Below are 18,567 nucleotides of genomic sequence, written 5' to 3'. Positions count from 1 at the left end.
TCAAATTTGTCATGAATAGGCCCTATGATGAACAGAGGCATAAGACATCTTCCAAAGCTTTTCATCATAACATCCTTTAAGTAGTATTTAGGTCAAGTTAGTAAAAACTGCATGACGATAGAAGATGACTATGTCCTTCATTTTTCAAAAGTATTGATATCATGGCACACACACACAAAAAGACCTGGGGAAGAAGAGGTTAAAACCCCCAACGAAACCTGTATTTTCAAGTAAAAAAAATTACTTTTCATTAAGATTAGTCAATATTCATCGAGTTGCCAAAATCACCTTATCAGGAGATCTGTAATCAAGTTCACCTCTGAACACCATGACTTTAAAATGTTTTCATCTATGATATATCATGTTTAATACCCAATTTAAGATGCCAAGTTTTCTTTGCCAGGAAAAGAGTTGGAGACATTTATTAGTTAGATAATCTTTTATTAAAGTGGAACACACATTCCTTTGAGATCCTGGCAGAAAACATATCAAACATTTTAATCAAATGAAAATTTTTGCTATTTCTATAGAACACACATAAAAGTTAAATAATTTTTTTACTACATTATCTATCTTTAAACATTTCACTGCAAGAGACATCTTATTCCTTATCCTTGAATTACATTGTACATTTAAAATATACATCATAAAATTTTCACAGCCTTCTGCCTGGCAGAGTTACATAAAAATAAACACTGAGGTCTTTTTTCTTGTTTTCTCCTTCCTTAAAATGTTACTGACGCATAACATACAGGAGGTTTGAAGACTTAATTTTAATACATGTGTACTAATATATCAACACTAGATCTGGATCAATGACAAAAGGCACAACATGAACAAAACATGCATTGTCAAGGCTAGTTTTAAAGTTTTAACAAATTATTGTCATTTGTTGTTATTATTCTTTTATATTTTTTATAAACTAATAGAACTCTGAAAATCTGGTATGTTCCTGAAAGTAAATTTAGGATTATTATGTCTCTTGAGAAGAGTATCTGTCCTCATCTGTATAGCTATACAAAATATCAGCCAATGTAACTGCTTAACAGCACTTTATTTTCTAGGTAGAAGCATTTCAATAACTTTTGTAACTTACTGGTTTCAAACATGTAAAGAATTTTTTTTTATTAAAGTGAGTTTACTACGTAATACGAAGTCTTCTCGTTCACCCAAAATAAGCTGATTCTAAGCTATTTGTGGAGTATATTTTATTTTAGGTACATTGCCAAAAAGTTAAAAATAAACATAATTAGGTGGCCAGAAAAAAAGCCTTGCTGGACAGCAAGACTTTAGCTATTCAGAAACTTTGTATCCCTCAATCACCACAAAACTGCCCGAACTTAACTTACATCAAAAAAAGATAGACAAGGCTTTTTTGACTATGGAAGTATCTCAAAATACAACCTAAACCCCAAATATAATTATCAGAAGAGCCAGAAGATTCCCTAGAAGTTCAGTTTTTCACACAATCCTTCAACAAGCCTGGATCTGAAAAAAACATGAAACTCCAGACCACGTATCTTCTTCCATTTCTATACTAATCAGCCAGACTAAAAGCGGTTCAAGGTTGAATCTTACACCTCTTCTTTGGTATCTATTCTAAGTAGTAGTTCTTGAAACAAGATACCATACTCCATCCACAGCGTCTGGACAAGGTGGGCACTGAAAATAGTGTGCCCCCAATTATTTAAAATAATCCCAAGTGAAAGACATCTGTTTTCTACTTTCAAGAAAACTGAGTTCAGCTATAAAACCAGGGAAGTGATGGTCCTATGTTCCATGGATTCCTACGAAGATCTAATAAAGGCTAAGAAAATATGCTTGGAAATACTAGGAAAATTTCACTTGATTTCAATTGCTATTATCAAATACCTTTAGAGACAGTTTTCAATGAGAGAAAGAACTTAAATTTTAAAGTCAGGCATACACACAGGTTCAAACCCAGTTCTTCCATTTCTTAGTTCTAATCCTTGGCAAGTCACTTAACCACTCTGTGCCTCACTCTCATCTATAAAATGGGAATAATAATAATAATTATAGAATGCATAGCTGCTGGGAGGCTTTTAGATATAATTAGTGTTCAGCAACAAGTGTTGACAAGGATGTGGAGAAATCAGAACCCTCATAGATTGCTAGTGAGAATGTAAAATGGTATAGTCCTTTTGGAAAACAGTCTGGCAGTTCCTTGAAAAAACACAGTTATAACATATTACTCAGCAATTCCACTCCTAGGCATATATAGTCAAGAGAAATGAAAACACATGTACATGAAAAAAACCTGTACATGAATGTTCATAAAAGTGTTATTCATAATAGCCATAGTGAAACAACTCAAATGTCCATCAACTGATGAATGGATTAATAAAATGTGGTATATCCAAAGAATTGAATATTATTTAGCAATAAAAAGGAAAGAAGTACTGATAGATGTTACGACATTGATGAACCTTGAAAATATTACGCTAAGTAAAAGAAGCCAATTGCAACAGACCACATATTGTATGATTCCATTTACATAAAATGTCCCAAACAGGTAAATACAGAAAGCAGATTAATGGTTGCCTAGGGCTGGGCAAATGGGGGTAAGAGGAAGGATAATGGCTAAGGGGTATGAGGATTCTTTTTGTGGTAATAAAATGTCCCAAAATGGATTGTGGCAATGCATGTACAACTTTGAAATACTAAAAGCCACTGCATTATACACTTTACATGAGTGAATTACATGGTTTAAGAATTATATCTTAATAAAGCTGTTAAACAATGCCTGCGCTACAGAATACATTTATATATTGAATATCCAAACTCACAATCTAAAAGCAGAGGATGAATTAGGAGTATATAGATATTATGTATAGATAGATAGATATAGATATATAGATATAGATATATAGATATAGACATATATATGTAAATACATCATCTTACTTATGTATTTAAAGACAGTTAAATATCTTCTTCCAATACATCTATGAAATGGACTTCTTTTTCTAGCCATGACGAAGTAACTGATACCAGACTAGTCCTCCTTGGGTAACATCTATAAAACTAGACAAAATATATGACTCTACTATTTTCAGGAGTGAAACAACTGGCAGTATCAGTATACCACATCTGCTCCAGCTTTCTGCCTGGGACACTTCCCCAACTGCATCACAGGAAAGTGAAGCCTAAGCCGAGCATGATGGTCTCATGAATTGAGAAATGAGAGTTCCAGGCTAGCAGAGTGGCTAGACTTCATAGGACAGGATAGTGGAGAGCAGGCAACAATGCAGAAGGGGTGGCCCCAGAAATCTGCATGGGAGTTTCTTGGGTACCTTTGGCTGAGAGTACCAGACCACACATAAGCCAGGGTGAGATTCCATGAGGCCTAGAAGAATCACTACTGCAGGCCTGAGAGCTAACAGATAGCGGAAGCTGCACACTGCTGGGAGACATCAGAATTCCAGTTCAGCCAGAGTGGAGACATTTCTGCACACCCTGGGCACTCAGGCTTTCAGTGGAAATGCCAAAATTCAACACTCTTTAAAGAAAGACAACATAATTAAGACTTCCTATAATGTGCCATCTACAAAGTCCAATAATCAAAAATTACTAGATATGCAAACAAGCAGGAAAGTGTGACACAAAATCAGGAGGTGGGCCAGAAGAAGCCAATAGAAACAGACCACAAGAAGACTCCAATGTTGAATACAACAGACAAGAGCTTTAAAATGGCAATTATAAATATGTTCAAGCACTTAAAGGTACAGTATCAAAAATGAAAATTTCACTGGATACGCTTAAAAGTAGATTGAAAAGTACAAAAGAGGGGTGCCTGACTGGCTCAGTCAGTACAGCATGTGACTCTTGATCTTGGGGTTTTGAGTTCAAACCTCACTTTGGGTGTAGAGATTACATAAAAATAAAACCTTAAAAAAAAAAAATTACAGTGGAGCCTGGGTAGCTCAGTCAGTTAGGCATCCGACTCTTGATTTCAGCTCAGATCATGGTCTCTGGGTCCTGGCATTGAGCCCTGTATCAGCTTTGAGCTCTATGGAGAGTCTCTTTGAGGATTCTCTCTCCCTTACCCTCTGCCCTTCCCCCTGCTCACGTTCTCTCTCTCTCTCTCTCTCATAAATAAATCTTAAAAAAAAAATTTTTTTTTAAATACAGAAGGGCCGATGAGCCAGAAAACAAATCAACAGAAACTATAAAAGAGTATGAATTATTATCAAACAGTTTAACATATGCAAATCCTTGGAACCCAAAAAGGAAAAAAGAGAAAACAGAGGAGAAAAAAATATTTGAAGAAATAAATAATGGCCCCAAATTTCCCAAGTTTGTTAAAAATATCACCTATGGATCCAAAAAGCTCAGTGAACCACCAGGAGGATAATTACAAAAAGAGACCACATTAGTCACATCACACTCAAACTACAAAAAAACAAAGATAGAGGAAAGACGCTATCAGGGAGGAAAAAGGGCACATTACAAAGAAGAGAACAAGTATAGGAAACTTCTCATCAGAAACAATAAAAGCCAGAAGACAATGGAGTGACCCAACTGTCAACCAAGAACTCAATATCCTGCAAAAATTATCTTCCAAAAATGAGCGTAAAATAAACACATTTTCAGACAAGTGAAAGCTAAGAGAATTGTCACCAAAACTTCCTAGAAACACTGAAGGAAGTTCTTCAGCCCAAAAGGAAATGATACCGGATGGAAACTCAAACCTACCTAATGGTCTGGGGAAGGAAAGAAAAGTCAAAATTGGTAAATATAAAAGACTTTTTTCTATGTCTTAATTTCTTCAAAAGACAACTGTGTTTAAAGCAAAACTAACATCATATTATGAGTTTATAAAGTATGCAGCACAAAGTCTGGGATGAAATAATTAGAGCTGGACTTCTTGTAAGTGTCTTAGGTGCAGTGGTATAATATTAACTCAAAGTATACGGTGATAAATGAAAGATGCATGGTGTAACACCTAGAACCACCACTTGAAAAATAGAAAGAGGTACAGCTAAAAATGCAAGAGAAGAAAAGGCAGTACTAAAAAATATGCAATTTGCTCAATATAGCTAAGGAAACTATTACATAAAATACCTCTATAGTAAAACAGAAAACAATTCCGCCATGGAAGAAGTTGGCTTATAATGCAAAATACATTTTGCCACAGAAATAATACTTTAAAATATGACTATATTTTTTAAATATTATTTAAAATGTTTTAAAATATGACTATAATATAAAATCTCTGCATAAAGTTAGCTAAAATAAAATTTGAGGCTGGACAGGAATCTAACCACCTAATATGTATACTTCTTTCAGAATAAAAAAATTCCACAATGCAGAAAGAAAGAAACACAGTAGTACACAGAGCCTGTTTCGCCAACTCTGAACTATAATCCGCTGAAGATCCGTCATTTTAAGAATGGGATAGGCTGGGGGCGCCTGGGTGGCACAGCAGTTAAGCGTCTGCCTTCGGCTCAGGGCGTGATCCCGGCGTTCTGGGATCGAGCCCCACATCTGGCTCCTCCGTTAGGAGCCTGCTTCTTCCTCTCCCACTCCCCCTGCTTGTGTCCCCTCTCTCGCTGGCTGTCTCTGTCTCTGTCTAATAAATAAATAAAATCTTTAAAAAAAAAAAAAAAGAATGGGATAGGCTGGTGATGGGTAGTAAGGAGGGCACGTATTGCATGGTGCACTGGGTGTTATACGCAACTAATGAATCATCGAACTTTACATCAGAAACCAGGGATGTACTGTACGGTGACTAACATAATACAATAAAAAAAATTAAAATAAAAAATAAAAGAAAAAAAGAAAAGTTTATAAACCAAGTATTCTTAATATTTGTACATATTAGAAATAAACTGCAAAGTCTGTTAATATAAAAATAACTTCACTAAAAATTAATTAAAAGCCAAATGTTTAGCAATACTGAATCATTTAATTTTAGTCTTCAGAGTAGGTAAAATTCACATAACTGAAAATTCAAAACATAAAAAAAATGTATATAATAAAAAGTCTCCGTCTCTCACACCCATTCTCCAACCACCAAAGAGGAAAAAACAAATACCACTGAAATATAATCAAGGAGTATAAACTCCCAATTGTTTCCTATGGAACCACAGACATGGTAACACTTTTCCTAACACCAGAAATAACATTTTCTTTTTGAATCGGGATTATGTCAAATTCACAAAACAGAAAACATCTGGATGATAAGACATGTGAATGACCAAAAAAAAAAAATCAAATGGAACGTTAAAATAAAGCATGACCAAGGAATACTGTGAAGACAAAATAAGATGAAATAAAACTATCAGCTAAGGTTCTATTAAGTCAGTCCCGACCAACACGTGACAGGAAATCTGCAGCAACGGAACAAAAGACAGGATTACAAATCTCGTGCCTAGTTCCCAAATTAGTCACTGAAGAACGGACGGCACAAACCAGACTTGGAAACTAACTCCTGCTTATGCATCAGATCATTCCTGAAGACTGACACCAATAAAACAGAACGGGATCTGTGAAATTCAAATGAACTTTCAAAAAATTTACAAAGAAAAACATCAACTTACCACCACAGGACTCCTTAAGCACTTTACGTTTCCAAGATTGAACTGCCAATCCTCAATTATTAAGGGACAAATTATTCAGCTAGGAGTAATTCTAGCTCCTATTTGTCCTTCTCCACTTTCAGTTTAGCCACTTCACTACTTACTAATGCTTTCACCTGAGAAGTCAAACAAGTTCAGCAAAACCACAACTGCCTGGAGGGCCCTTAGGCCACCATTTCTCCAAATTATCAGAAGACCAAAGTGGCGAGATTTTTAACCACTCCTGCATTGCTAAGAGGAGAATACCAAAAAGGCCACTGGCCTGTTGGGCCATTACCTACAGCAAATACAAAAACCTACTCCTGACCTAAGACACTGAATTCAGAAGAAGTTGGTAAGAAGGCACAGAAGTGTTTTCTAAGGAATTCATTATTCCAGCTATATCTTTCACAATCAAACCCCAACACATTTTTTACACTTTTATGGGAAACACTAGAAGTAACTTAGAAATTGGTCCCTGTGGCAAACAGAGCAAAACAGTAATGTGGCAAAAAGCCGTATCACTGCCACCAATACGTTATTTCTTGCTGGCAAAGACCACCTCTCCAAGAATATAATCATATTCCCAGCCTCCTTTGCAACTGGGCATGCACAGGCAGATAAGCAAACTCAACCAAAAGATATAAAGGAAAGTCTACTGGGATATATCTGGTAGAAATTGTCTTCTCAGAGGAAAGAGGAGAAGAAGGGAGGGAAAATTTGCATTAAAGATCAATTGCCCTTCCCTCCTCTTCCTCCACTAATGTTGTTGTATAAGATTCTCCTGCTTGGAGTTGTAGAAGCCACCCACCAATCATAAGAAGAATCATCACCAACACACAGAAAAATGAAGGTACCTAGGACATCCGAACTTGGTGAAGGAAATTCTTAATATTACTTGACCAATTTATCTTTAAGGCTCATTGCATTTTTAACCTACAAGTTAACTCTTTAGGGGATGAGTAAGTCACAGACCATAATTCTGAATCGATGTTCTCAATGACTTAACAAAACTACAATCCACATGCACTCACTAGGCATTTATTACGTCACTATGCAAGAGAGCTTTTATATGCATTACTTTGTTTTAATTATCAAAATAATCCCATAAGATATTATAATTATTACCATTTTACAGATAAGATCCACGAGGCTCGGAGAAGTTTAGGTGACCTGTGGTGATTTAGGGCCAAAGTCACACAGCCAATAAGACATTAAGACTGGGATTCATACCCCGGTTGTGTACTTCTAAGCTAGTGCTCGTTCTGGTATATCACAGCTATCCCACCACACAGATCACCCTCACCACCTCTCATATTTATATACCTGGGTATGGTTAAAAAGACCAAAATTTTAAAATGTGCAAACAAAAATTCTTCCAACACCTCTCTTCTTCTATTCCACCCACCACGTGGTGGGCAACTTTCATTACTAAGCCTTAGTTTAATTTCATCTGGCTCATGAAAGTATCCCCTGTTCAAATCTATAAATCATACAACTTCTCCTGCAGCGGGTTGCAATAGCCATCCCATCCAGAACCAAGTCATCATATTTTAGGAGCAGATAAGAATCTATGAACAATGGCTTATGAGCTCATAAACCATTAAATAGCAATAGGAAAAGGTATTGTTAAAACCCTGACTCTTTCAAGTAAGCAGTGGTCTGTAACAAAGCTTTAGTAAACGGATTCTTTCAAACTGTATTTCCCTATTTCCTCCTCTGCCTAGTTTGTACCTCCTACTCTAAGTATCCCCTCCAGAACTGACCATAATGTGGAAGTGTATATCTAAAATGTAAATTCATTTAGTCAGTTAAAGTTCCATGTTATCCTTTCATTTTAAAATCAGGTAATCTTTTTTTTTTCATTCAAAGAAATGTTAAGTACGGTCCTACTTGATCTTTTCCCATGCAGCCCTCTTTTTTAAAATTCTCCCCTCATGATTTACATCATTTTTAAGTTCTCATTTGAAAGAATACTAAATTGAGGGGCACTAGGGTGGCTCAATCGGTTAAGCGTCCAACTCTTGATTTTGGCTCAGATCATGAGCTCAGGGTTGTGAGATCAAGCCCCGAATCAGGCTCCATGCCCAGCCTAAGATTCTCTCTCTCTCCAAACCATAAGAGACTCTTAATCACAGGAAACAAACTGAGGGTTGCTGGAGGGGTGGGGGGTGGAGGGATGGGGTTAACGGGGTGATGGACATTAAGGAGGCAGGTGATGTAATGAGCACTGGGTGTTATAGAAGACTGATGAATCCCTGAACTCTACCTCTGAAACTTAAAAAAAAAAATTCTCTTTCTCCCTCTCCCTCTGCCCCTCCCCCCTCTAAAAAAATAAAATAAATTTTAAAATTTAAAAAAAAGAAAGAACACTCAATTGAGAAGCAATACAATTTTTGAATGAATGAAAAAAAGACCTGGGTCCAGTACCTGGTTAGCTACTTCCAGTTTTCATCATATCAAAAACAACACTCCAAGACACATTATGTTCCACTAAGAACGCTGCCAACTAAATTGATACAATACCCTCTCACAATTTTTATTTATACTTATTAAAAGAGTGCTTTTAAATTTATTTAGTCAGATTTTTAGGATATATTACTTTTGTGCATAATTTTAAAAAGATAAAATAAATTCATGCATAAACTGGTCACACGCAGGAGTCAAGCTCTTTTGAACCACTTTTTTGAATCAATCATTGATACTTATATTTTCCACACAATATCATCCTCTGTGCCATCAAAAGCCCGGGGGACATTTGTATTCCAACCATTAACTCTGGGATTTTCTTTCAAGCCTGCCAATATGTATTCTTCAAGTTCTATGCATAAAGAGACATTGACAACTAGATCAAAGCCAAAAGCAACTCTAAGATGTACCTGGATTTCAGAAGAATGTAAAAAAAAAAACAAAAAAAAAAACTGTGCTTCTTAGAATTAATGAAACACAAAAACCTCCACTGTTACCTTGAATAAGACAATGATCTTTCCCAGGCTCTAATTTCCACTAACAAGAGCAGCTACCAATGATGGAGACCTACCACGCTCAGCATTTCACATATCTCATTTAACTTTTACAGAAAAAGCAAAAAGGTAGACATTAACCTTGTTTTACATACATGAAATATGAAGCTCACAGAACCTTAGTAACTTGTCCAAGATTATCCAACTAATAAGTGGCAGAGTTGGGTTTCAATCTCTGGTCTACCATCGAAGTCCTTATTCTTTCCACTGCTTCAGTAATTCTCAAAATTTAATGAATGTCTGAATCACTTCAGGTGATTCTTCTAGAGTAGGAAAAATATTGCAAATACTGTATATATTTGCAAATCAAATAACTTACAAAAATATACGCACATATACATAAAGTACTCTTCGAATGCAATAAGACAAATAACCCAATTCAAAAACGGGCAAAAGATCTGAATAGACATTTCTCCAAAGATATACGAATGGCCAATAAACACATGAAAAAATGCTCAATATCACAGACTATTAGGGAAATGCAAATAAAAGCCACAATGATACCACTTCACACCCAATAGGATGGCTATAATCAAAAGACAGACAGTAACAAGCATTGGCAATGATGTGGAGAAACTGGAACCTTCATAACATGACTGCTAGTGGAAATATAAAATGGTGGAGCTACTTTGGAAATCAGTTTGAAAGTTCCTCAGAAAGTTAAACATAGAGTTACCATATGACCCAGCAATTCCACTACCAGATTTATACTCAAGATAAATGAAAACATGAGTCCACACGAAAATTTATACATGAACGTTCAAAGGAACATTATTCGTAATAGCCAAAAAATCTATCAGCTGATAAGTGGGTTAATAAAATGTGGTGGTATATCCATCCAACAGAGTATTACTCAGCAATAAAATGGAATGAAGCGCTGACGCTATAACATGGATGAACCTTGAAAACACTATGCTAAATAAAAGTCAATCACAGAGACCGCACATTGTACGATTCCATCTTACAGATTCCATTCCTATAGAGAAAGAAAGTAATTGCTTAAGGCTGGAGAAAATTATGGAAGTGACTGCTAATAAGTAGAGTGTTTCCTTCTAGGGGAAGCAAAAACGTTCTCAAGTTAAAAAGTGTTGATGTTTGTACAATCCCATGAATATACTAAAAAAAAAAACTTTAAACAGGGTAATTGTGTGGTATGTGAATTGTATCTCAATAAAACGTTTTTTAAAAACAGTCTAGACCAGATTACGTCTAAGGTTCCCTTCTAGACACAAGTCTCTGACACCATGAAAAAAATTCTCAGAGCATCCATAAACAGACAAGAATCCAAACCCCAGTGAGTCCCACAAACCTACAGTTTAGAGAAGGTAACATATAGTACAGTAATTCCTCACTTGAGGTCACTAGACCTCCAGATGTCTACAAAGAAAGGACAGGTGCTTCTTAAGCCAGTTCCATTTTTCAGAACATCCGTGAGAAACCATACACCCAGCTTTCTCTGAGGTAGTTTCAAGTATCTGCCTTTGTCTGGATTCATGTTAGTAGTTTTAAAATACTGATTCAAAGCTGACTGACAGCATGATGTATGAAAAGTCAAAAATAAGAAAAATTTTTAGCTAAAATGTACTTTTTGATAAGCAAAATGTTTCAAGAAATGGGACTTATGATGATTTCCTTGATTAAAACCTTGGGTTATACAGAGAGATGGGATAGTGCACTGGTCTAGAAATCAGAGAAACAGCTTAGCATTTTTTTCTCAATATGTGCCTCAGTTTCCATTTTCATCAACAAATATGACTGTGTTCAACTGACTCTAAAATTCTATGGTTTTTCCATATTACATAATGACCTAAAAATGTCTACTAAGAAGGTAGTTCTTTATATTCAGGATCCCTGCAAAGAACTTTCTTTACTGACTCTACTTCGTACATCATAAGAATAAACAATACTAGGTATATATTAATAAATAATACATAGGCTGTAGTATTTAGAAACTTACTTATAAGTGGTCTTGGAAAGCAAAGAGAAAAATAATAATAATAAACTAAAAAGAAAGTAAAGTTTGCTTGTCTACCGCTGACAGCACAAGTCAACAGGAAACACTTCAATATAAAATCTCCCCAAAGCATGGAATGTCCCTGATTAACAACAAATGAGTTCTCTTTCCTTCTCATATTTTACTCCCAACACACCAGCTTCCAAATACATCCCTGGAACAAATGAACTGAAGAAGGGGAGGAGAGCAAAGGAAAAATACTGTATCATAATTGGTTTCCTCCCTTCAAAATTCCAGAAGATGAGAAAGGGAGGAAGGGAGTGGAAACTAGCCATAACCCAGCATGAAATTCTCCTATTTAAAGCTTAATACACTACATCTCCTGTTACATCTCTTACTTACAGCTTAATAATTATTGCGGTCTTCTAATTTTTGACTCTTTTTAAAGTCATAAAAAATTTTTTCTGCCTACTAGTAATTTCTTTATATTAAGAAAAGCTATTTGCACATTTTTTTGAGTGAATTCACACTAACTTAAATGGAATATAATACTGGTTGGGGAATCGGTGAGAAGAACTACTATCAGTGGGGCTTTGGGGAGGAGGGTGATGGGAGCCTCAAAAAACGAAAAGCAGAGGCACCTGGCTGGCTCAGTCTGTATAGTATGCAACTCTTGATTTCCAGGTTGTGAGTTCAAGTACGATGTTGGGGGTAGAGATAACTTAAAAAGAAAAAAAAGAAGGAAAAGGAAAAGCAGCAAGCAAGATCTTTTATAACACAATACATATAAAAACTCAAGTTCCAAGATTTCGAATGAATTTTTAAATGTCATTCTACTTGCTAGGACAGACCAGAAAAGCCAGACTAGCCCCCTTCCTCAAGCAACTAAAGTTATTATGAATATCAAGAGTATGCACTTTTCAACTTCCAATTCAGTATTATCATTGAAAAAAAAAACAAATCAGAAACCTAAACTCAGCTTTTAGGAGGTAATATAGTATTCTGCTCAGAACTACACAGGAGTGAAGGGATTCATTCCAATAATTTAACAGAAAAGAATATATATCATTCGAATAAAGAATCTATTAATTCTTGGAACACCAACAATCTATGTATTTACATATTATATGTAAATACAGATATAGTCAACATCAAATAGCACAGTATGTTTTAAAGTGCCCACATGAATCAAAGTATAACACAAGCCAAACAGACACCACTCTAACCCCCTACGGACAGAGCAATAAAACATTTCACCTATAAACAAGTAAGGTGCATTTAAATACAACCAGTTACATTCATTTAACAATTTGGCCAGCCTAAACGAAGACACAAAAATGAATTAAGACTTACCCCCTGACTTCAATGAATTCACATGAGGGGTGAAGCCAAAAGCAGGTGCAAAATCAAAATCCTCTGAGATCACAGAGAACAACAAACTTGCAAACTTAGTGGCAACCAGAATTTGCCAGGTGAAAAAGTGGGAAGAAGGGTATCATGGCACATATAAAGGAATGAATGTACAGAGCACAATTTGATAGCCAGAAGTCCTGAGTGGCCAGGGCAAGGGGAATAAAAAGGAAGGATGAATAAGCATGAAATGGCAATAATTACACAAGGAAAGGAAGCTTGTGGCTAGGTTGCAGAGGGCCATATATGCTACCACAAGGTGTGTAGTCTTTATCTAGAAGGCCATAGAGAACCCAGTATATAATAAACAATGTTTTTAGAAAGCTAACTTGTGGGGCGCCTGGGTGGCTCAGTTAAGCGGCTGCCTTTGGCTCAGGTCATGATCTCAGGGTCTTGAGATCAAGTTCCCCGCTCAGCAGGGAGTTGGCTTCTCACTCTCCCTCTGCTCCCCCCCTTCCTGTGCATGCGCTCTCTCTCAAATAAATAAAACCGTAAAAAAAAAAGAAAAGAAAAAGAAAAAGCTAACTGGTGACAATGTGGAAGACAGACTTAAAAGAAGAGATTGGTGGGGTAGAAGATATGAGAACACTACTGCAAGAGTTAGGATATTTTTCCAATAATGTAAGTGAAATGTGATGCGGTCGGTAGTAATACAAACAACTAAACAACAGTAGCAGAACAACCTCTATCAACTTAGCAGTGATTGTGTGTCCCTATACTTGACCATAAGCTCCAGTCCCAAGGTATAGGCAATCGGGGGGAAAAAAAAGAAAAACATAAGCAAGAAGTCTTTAGAAGATAACCACAGAGCTTAATGACCACTGACCTTCCATACCCCACAGAGAATCTTCACTTACACACTAATTTGTCATTTCTAAATTGCTTCTAAAATTTATTACTTTCTTCATTTAGAGATTTCTACTAAAATACCTTATTTCACTTAATAGATGTTTAAAAACTTTTCATTTTTAACCTTATGAAGAGTTTCGGGTATTTTGCACAGGAATTATTTAAGTCTAAAAATTCCCCTGTGGCCACATGAAAAACAAAAAGAAACAAATGTAAAATTAAAATAGAATACTTCCCAGTGAGAAAACAATGATCTCGGCATATCCAAGTTTGGATAAGACTAAATTTATATGCCCTAGTTAGAAACCTTGAACAGACAGTAGAAATAGTCACAAATAGTACCTAAATTAAATACGAGGCAGGAAAAAAAGAACTTTTTAAATTAAAATCTTTGGGCTCCAAACAATTCGGCTATACAAACACATAATTTTATTATAACAACACACAGTTCATATTTTTCATGAAATCAACATGAGGTTATGTACCACAGGAAAAACAGGCAACTGAGAAAGCTTACACACCCAACTCCAATTTGATGTGTTACTAAAGGGAAATAAGAATTGCAGGCCCTCTGTTTCAGCATGCAAATTATCTTCCATCCTTTATAAAAATGTTTGTTGAGCTGTCAATTTGTATTACAGGATTGTTAAAACAGTGGTGTCTCTTCCAATAAAATGAGTCATGCTTCCCTCTATAATAAAGATACTGATCCTCACAATGTTGGCAAGCTGGCTTATCTATTTAAAGTTATCCTGATTACGAATACAGGTAAGTTTAATGACAAAATATGATAAACACATGTCCCACTAATTTAATGCTCAAAGACAACATTACATTTGTCATGTTCTAACAAACAGTGCTAGTGTGCAATCATCTGAGGTTGACGGACTCACCCCCAGATATTAACCATTAACCAGAGGTGTCAGTTTAGAAATCTCTGTGAAATCATTAAGGTCAGTAAATGTTACAATTTAGTGGAAAGATTATTTAAGTAAGAATTTCCACTTTAAGGATTAAAATTTGATAAATTTTTAAGATCCTTGTTTTTTCATGATAGTATGTGTAGGTTATAGGTTCCACCACTGAAGGGAGAAAAAAAAAAAAGTTTGTATTGCGTTAGTTCCAGTTATAATTTCTAGCTGAGTCAAAGCTCTAACAGCCTTAAAGCAGGAAATCCAAAAGGAAATTCCATCATCAGTTCCTGGGGCTTGGTAACTCAATGGTTCTTTGAAACAAAGATATAAAAGTTCTCAAACTATTTACTATAACCTTACCTCATATCTTCAAGTAAATCACATTCTGCTTGATGTTTGGCTTGAAGTTTTGTCATCTGCTCAACTTGAATGTTTTTCAGTTCTTGTGTAACTTTCACCTAAAATATACCATATATTATGAAGGCCTTACTGCAACTTTAACAACAACAAAGTAATTACTTAAGCAAAATACTTAATACCTGTCACAATATATACCTCTTGCTTGCGTCTCCCCTAAAGGCCATAAATCCATTATTAGCCACTTAATTTTGCTTCCTGAGGACACTTAATGAGAAATCTAGCCAAATATCCTGAAAGAGGTTAAATGAAAGTAAAAGAGTATAAAAATTACAGATTAAAGAGGTGCAAAATAAACTGCCAGGCATTCCTTTTCATGCACAAGCTCAGTACATATGTTGTAGGTCTTTTTAGAGTTTTAGGAGTCTGTCTTCTATTTCTTCCAAAAAAGATTCAAAGATTTTAACCACCAGGAGAGGGGAGCTGAGTATAGATGGCAGAAGTGAGTATAGGAATGCCCAATAGATAATGGCCAAAATTTACGCAATCATGAAATTATATGCATAAATTGACTACATAAATTATTCCATAATGGCTGCGAGAAAGCACACTGTCTCAGGATAATGCCAACTCGCTGACAGCGCATCAAATCACAATCTCTTCCTCACAAAGGAGAAAGCAAAAGTGACCTTCCCGCATATGCAGTGCTTTTAAGCTACCCCAGCAAGCCGGTCCCCGTGGCGGCTCCACTTCAAACAGAACAGCAAATGCAAGCTGTCCAGTGCCTCGCCAGCCAGGCCCGGACCCCAGGGTTCCAGGTTCCAATGGGCCTGGAATCCCCGCCGCGGTGGAGCCGGGCTAACCCGGAGAGGTGGGGGTACATGTGTGAAAGAAAAAAGAGTCACTTAACTGGAGAAACCCGGATTAAGAAAGAGAAAAGGAAGCAGACACGAGCGAGTTGGGCATTCGGCAAATGTTTGCCCACGAGGGGAGGACAGAACAGCCTTCTCCACCCAATGCCCAGAGTAGACACTGAGTAACCATCTGCAGGATTAAAAAGACAAGGACACAGCCTCAGCCCTTGGGAACCCTGGGGAAGAGGACAGTGAACCAGTTCTCGTAGGGCGCAGGGGGGAGCCGCTGACACGCCGAGAGCACCCGTCACTCCCACCCCAAGCCCAGACCGCGGTGCACACGCCATGCACTGCCCGGTTCTCGATGCACTGCCCGGTTCTCGCTCTCCCGGGGCAGCACCATCGTCCCCTGGCCCCTCAGCTGGAGAGGCGGGGCAGGATTGGGGGGGGGGGCTTAATTTCTCGTTTTCCCCTGGGGTGGGGGGCGGTGACTAGTCCAACTTCTTTTCGGCCGCCCCGTGGGAAAAGCAGGCCGAACCTTACGGCTAGGCTGGAAACAAATTCCCTGAAAATTACCAAATGGGCGAGGGTGGCGACATGCAGCTGGAGGGCTCAAACCTGGCGCAGACTAAACAATCACACAAGCACAGGCTCTGCAAAGCTGCAGGGGCTCCCCGCCTCCCCTCGGTGCAGCCCCGAGAATGCACTTTGCAGTGAGCAGCACTGCCGTGCGCGCGCGCACACACAAATGCACACCCGAAACTCTTGCGAAACGTCTGGGGGTCTCCCGTGCGGTGGAGGGAACGAGCCCGGGCCGCCCCTTCGTCGGAAAGACACCTCATTCGCGTGGCCCCCGCCTAGAACCGGCGGCAACCCGGTGACAAGCCCGGAGGCTACGGCGGTCACGGCCCCTTGCGGAAAGGGGGAGGGGGCGCCCCAGCCGCGTCCCTTGTACACATCCCTCCCAAAGTCCCCCAGCTGCACCCTCACCTTCCTCGGCGGCGGCTGCATGATGCTGAAGGGACATCAATCCTCCCCCGACGGCGGCGTCAGCTAGGACGAGGAGATGGGGGGCCGTGAGGAGAGGCGGCCCGGCAAGCGTGCGTGTGTGTGTGTGTGTGTGTGTGTGTGTGTGCGCGCGCGGGCGCGAGTAAGGAGAGCCTGAGAACGAGGACTCGCCCGGCAGGGAGCAAGGCAAGGCCGGCGGGCGGCTGGAGGAGCCGGGTCGGAGGGCGAGTGTGAAGAGAAGGAGGAGGAGCGCCGGGAAGGCCTGGGGCTCGGACGGCCCGGGGGGTGTGTGAGGGAAGGAGGCGGAGACCGCGAGGGGGCGGGGGCCCAGAAGCTGGGGCGCAGGGTCTCCTAGCTCGCCGAGCGGCTCTTGAGCAGCAGCGTCGTCCCGCTCCCCGCCCGCCGGCGCCGCAGCTCCTCGCAGACGCGGCCCCCCGCCCCCACTCAAGCGGCCCAGCCCTCGCTGGGCCCAACGCCCCCGCCCGGCCCGGGGAGGTGGAAGGCGGTGCCGCGCTCTCGGCTTCGGCTTCTCCACTCTGGCCGCGGGAATTTCCGGCCCCACCGTGTGGCGCAGCGCCCCGCTCCGGCGGCGGAGGGGACAACTGAGTCCAGACCGGGGTTCCAGGGGCCGGGCCACGCTGTAGGGAGGGAGCGTGGCCGCGGAGCGGGGCTTCGGATCTCGGCGGGGGACGTGGGGGAACTAACGGATCGGTCGGCGAATAGGAGGGGCAGAAACGCTAGTGGAGCATGAAAATCCCCCCGTTGTCTCCGAGAGTGGCACGTTCCAAACGCCTCCTGTCCTCCCTCCCCCACACAGAGAGCCAGCCGGGGGCTTCACGCGCGCTTTCCCGCCAGCCGACCGGGCGCGCGCCTCCGATCGGGGCCGCGCACGTGGGCGGGATAGGGCTCTGCGCCGACGCACGCGCACAAGCCGCCCCCGCCTCCTGCCGGCTTTTGGGCTGCAGTGTTTCTGTATATCGGGGGCGACACTCAAGAGTGAAGTTTTTGCCATGGCGCGGAGGGTAGCATGCATGTGGCAGTAGGAGAGTTTCGTTTTTTACTTCTTTTCGGTCTTCAAACACCCCTTTCTGGCGAGTGAATGCGCTGTCCAGATAGGCAAGCGTCAGGGGGCGAGCATCGACAAGTTCTTTCTCAGCCCGCCACAGGTGCCTGACTGCTGCGGGGGCGGTTGCGGGGCAGAGAGGGATGTCTAGTTGCCCTGCAAAGAACAAAACGGCTCTCGGATGCGGCACATTCACGTCAAAGAGCGCAGACTCTGCTGAAAGGGAACCGTGAGGTCGTTAAGCATCCCCAATTCACAGATGGGCAGGCTAGTGCCCATAGGAGAGGAGAGACTTTTTTGTAGGTCACACAGCAAGACTAGACTCTCTGGGTCACCAAAAAACAAAAACAAAACAGGTGCAGATGATAACCATGAGGAAATGTAGAGGAGGCAGCAGGGGCAACGGAGGAAGCTCTTGTCTGGAAGTCAGGACGTCTGGGTGTCGGTCTGCTCTGTCTGCCTCTGACTGGCTGGGTGAGCTCTGCATTCTTCATTTGTTGGTGAGGCTGTTCAGCCAGCCAGCCCCCTTCACCCACGTTCCTGCCCTGTCCAGA

At 39.9% G+C, this 18,567-nt stretch overlaps 1 protein-coding gene across 3 annotated transcripts in view; it reads right to left on the bottom strand.

Moving 5' to 3' along the window:
- The window catches only part of FCHSD2 (FCH and double SH3 domains 2), a 266,732-nt gene extending 249,307 nt beyond the window's left edge, over window positions 1–17,425 (bottom strand). For 2 of the 3 annotated variants that reach the window (XM_026518037.4, XM_057317025.1), the window contains exons 1-2: window positions 16,933–17,425; window positions 15,092–15,189 (exon numbers count right to left, since the gene is read on the bottom strand). In XM_026518037.4, the coding sequence (XP_026373822.1) occupies window positions 15,092–15,189; window positions 16,933–16,953 (119 nt within the window). In that variant the 5' untranslated portion in view covers window positions 16,954–17,425. Of the gene's footprint in view, window positions 1–15,091; window positions 15,190–15,286; window positions 16,276–16,932 lie in introns of those variants that run through there. The other variant, XM_026518038.4, reaches the window with a different exon arrangement.
- Window positions 17,426–18,567: the final 1,142 nt, after the last annotated feature.

The sequence above is a fragment of the Ursus arctos genome, unplaced genomic scaffold (assembly GCF_023065955.2).
Source record: "Ursus arctos isolate Adak ecotype North America unplaced genomic scaffold, UrsArc2.0 scaffold_22, whole genome shotgun sequence".
NCBI lineage: Eukaryota > Metazoa > Chordata > Mammalia > Carnivora > Ursidae > Ursus > Ursus arctos.
This window is presented reverse-complemented; position numbering and strand designations above follow the sequence as displayed.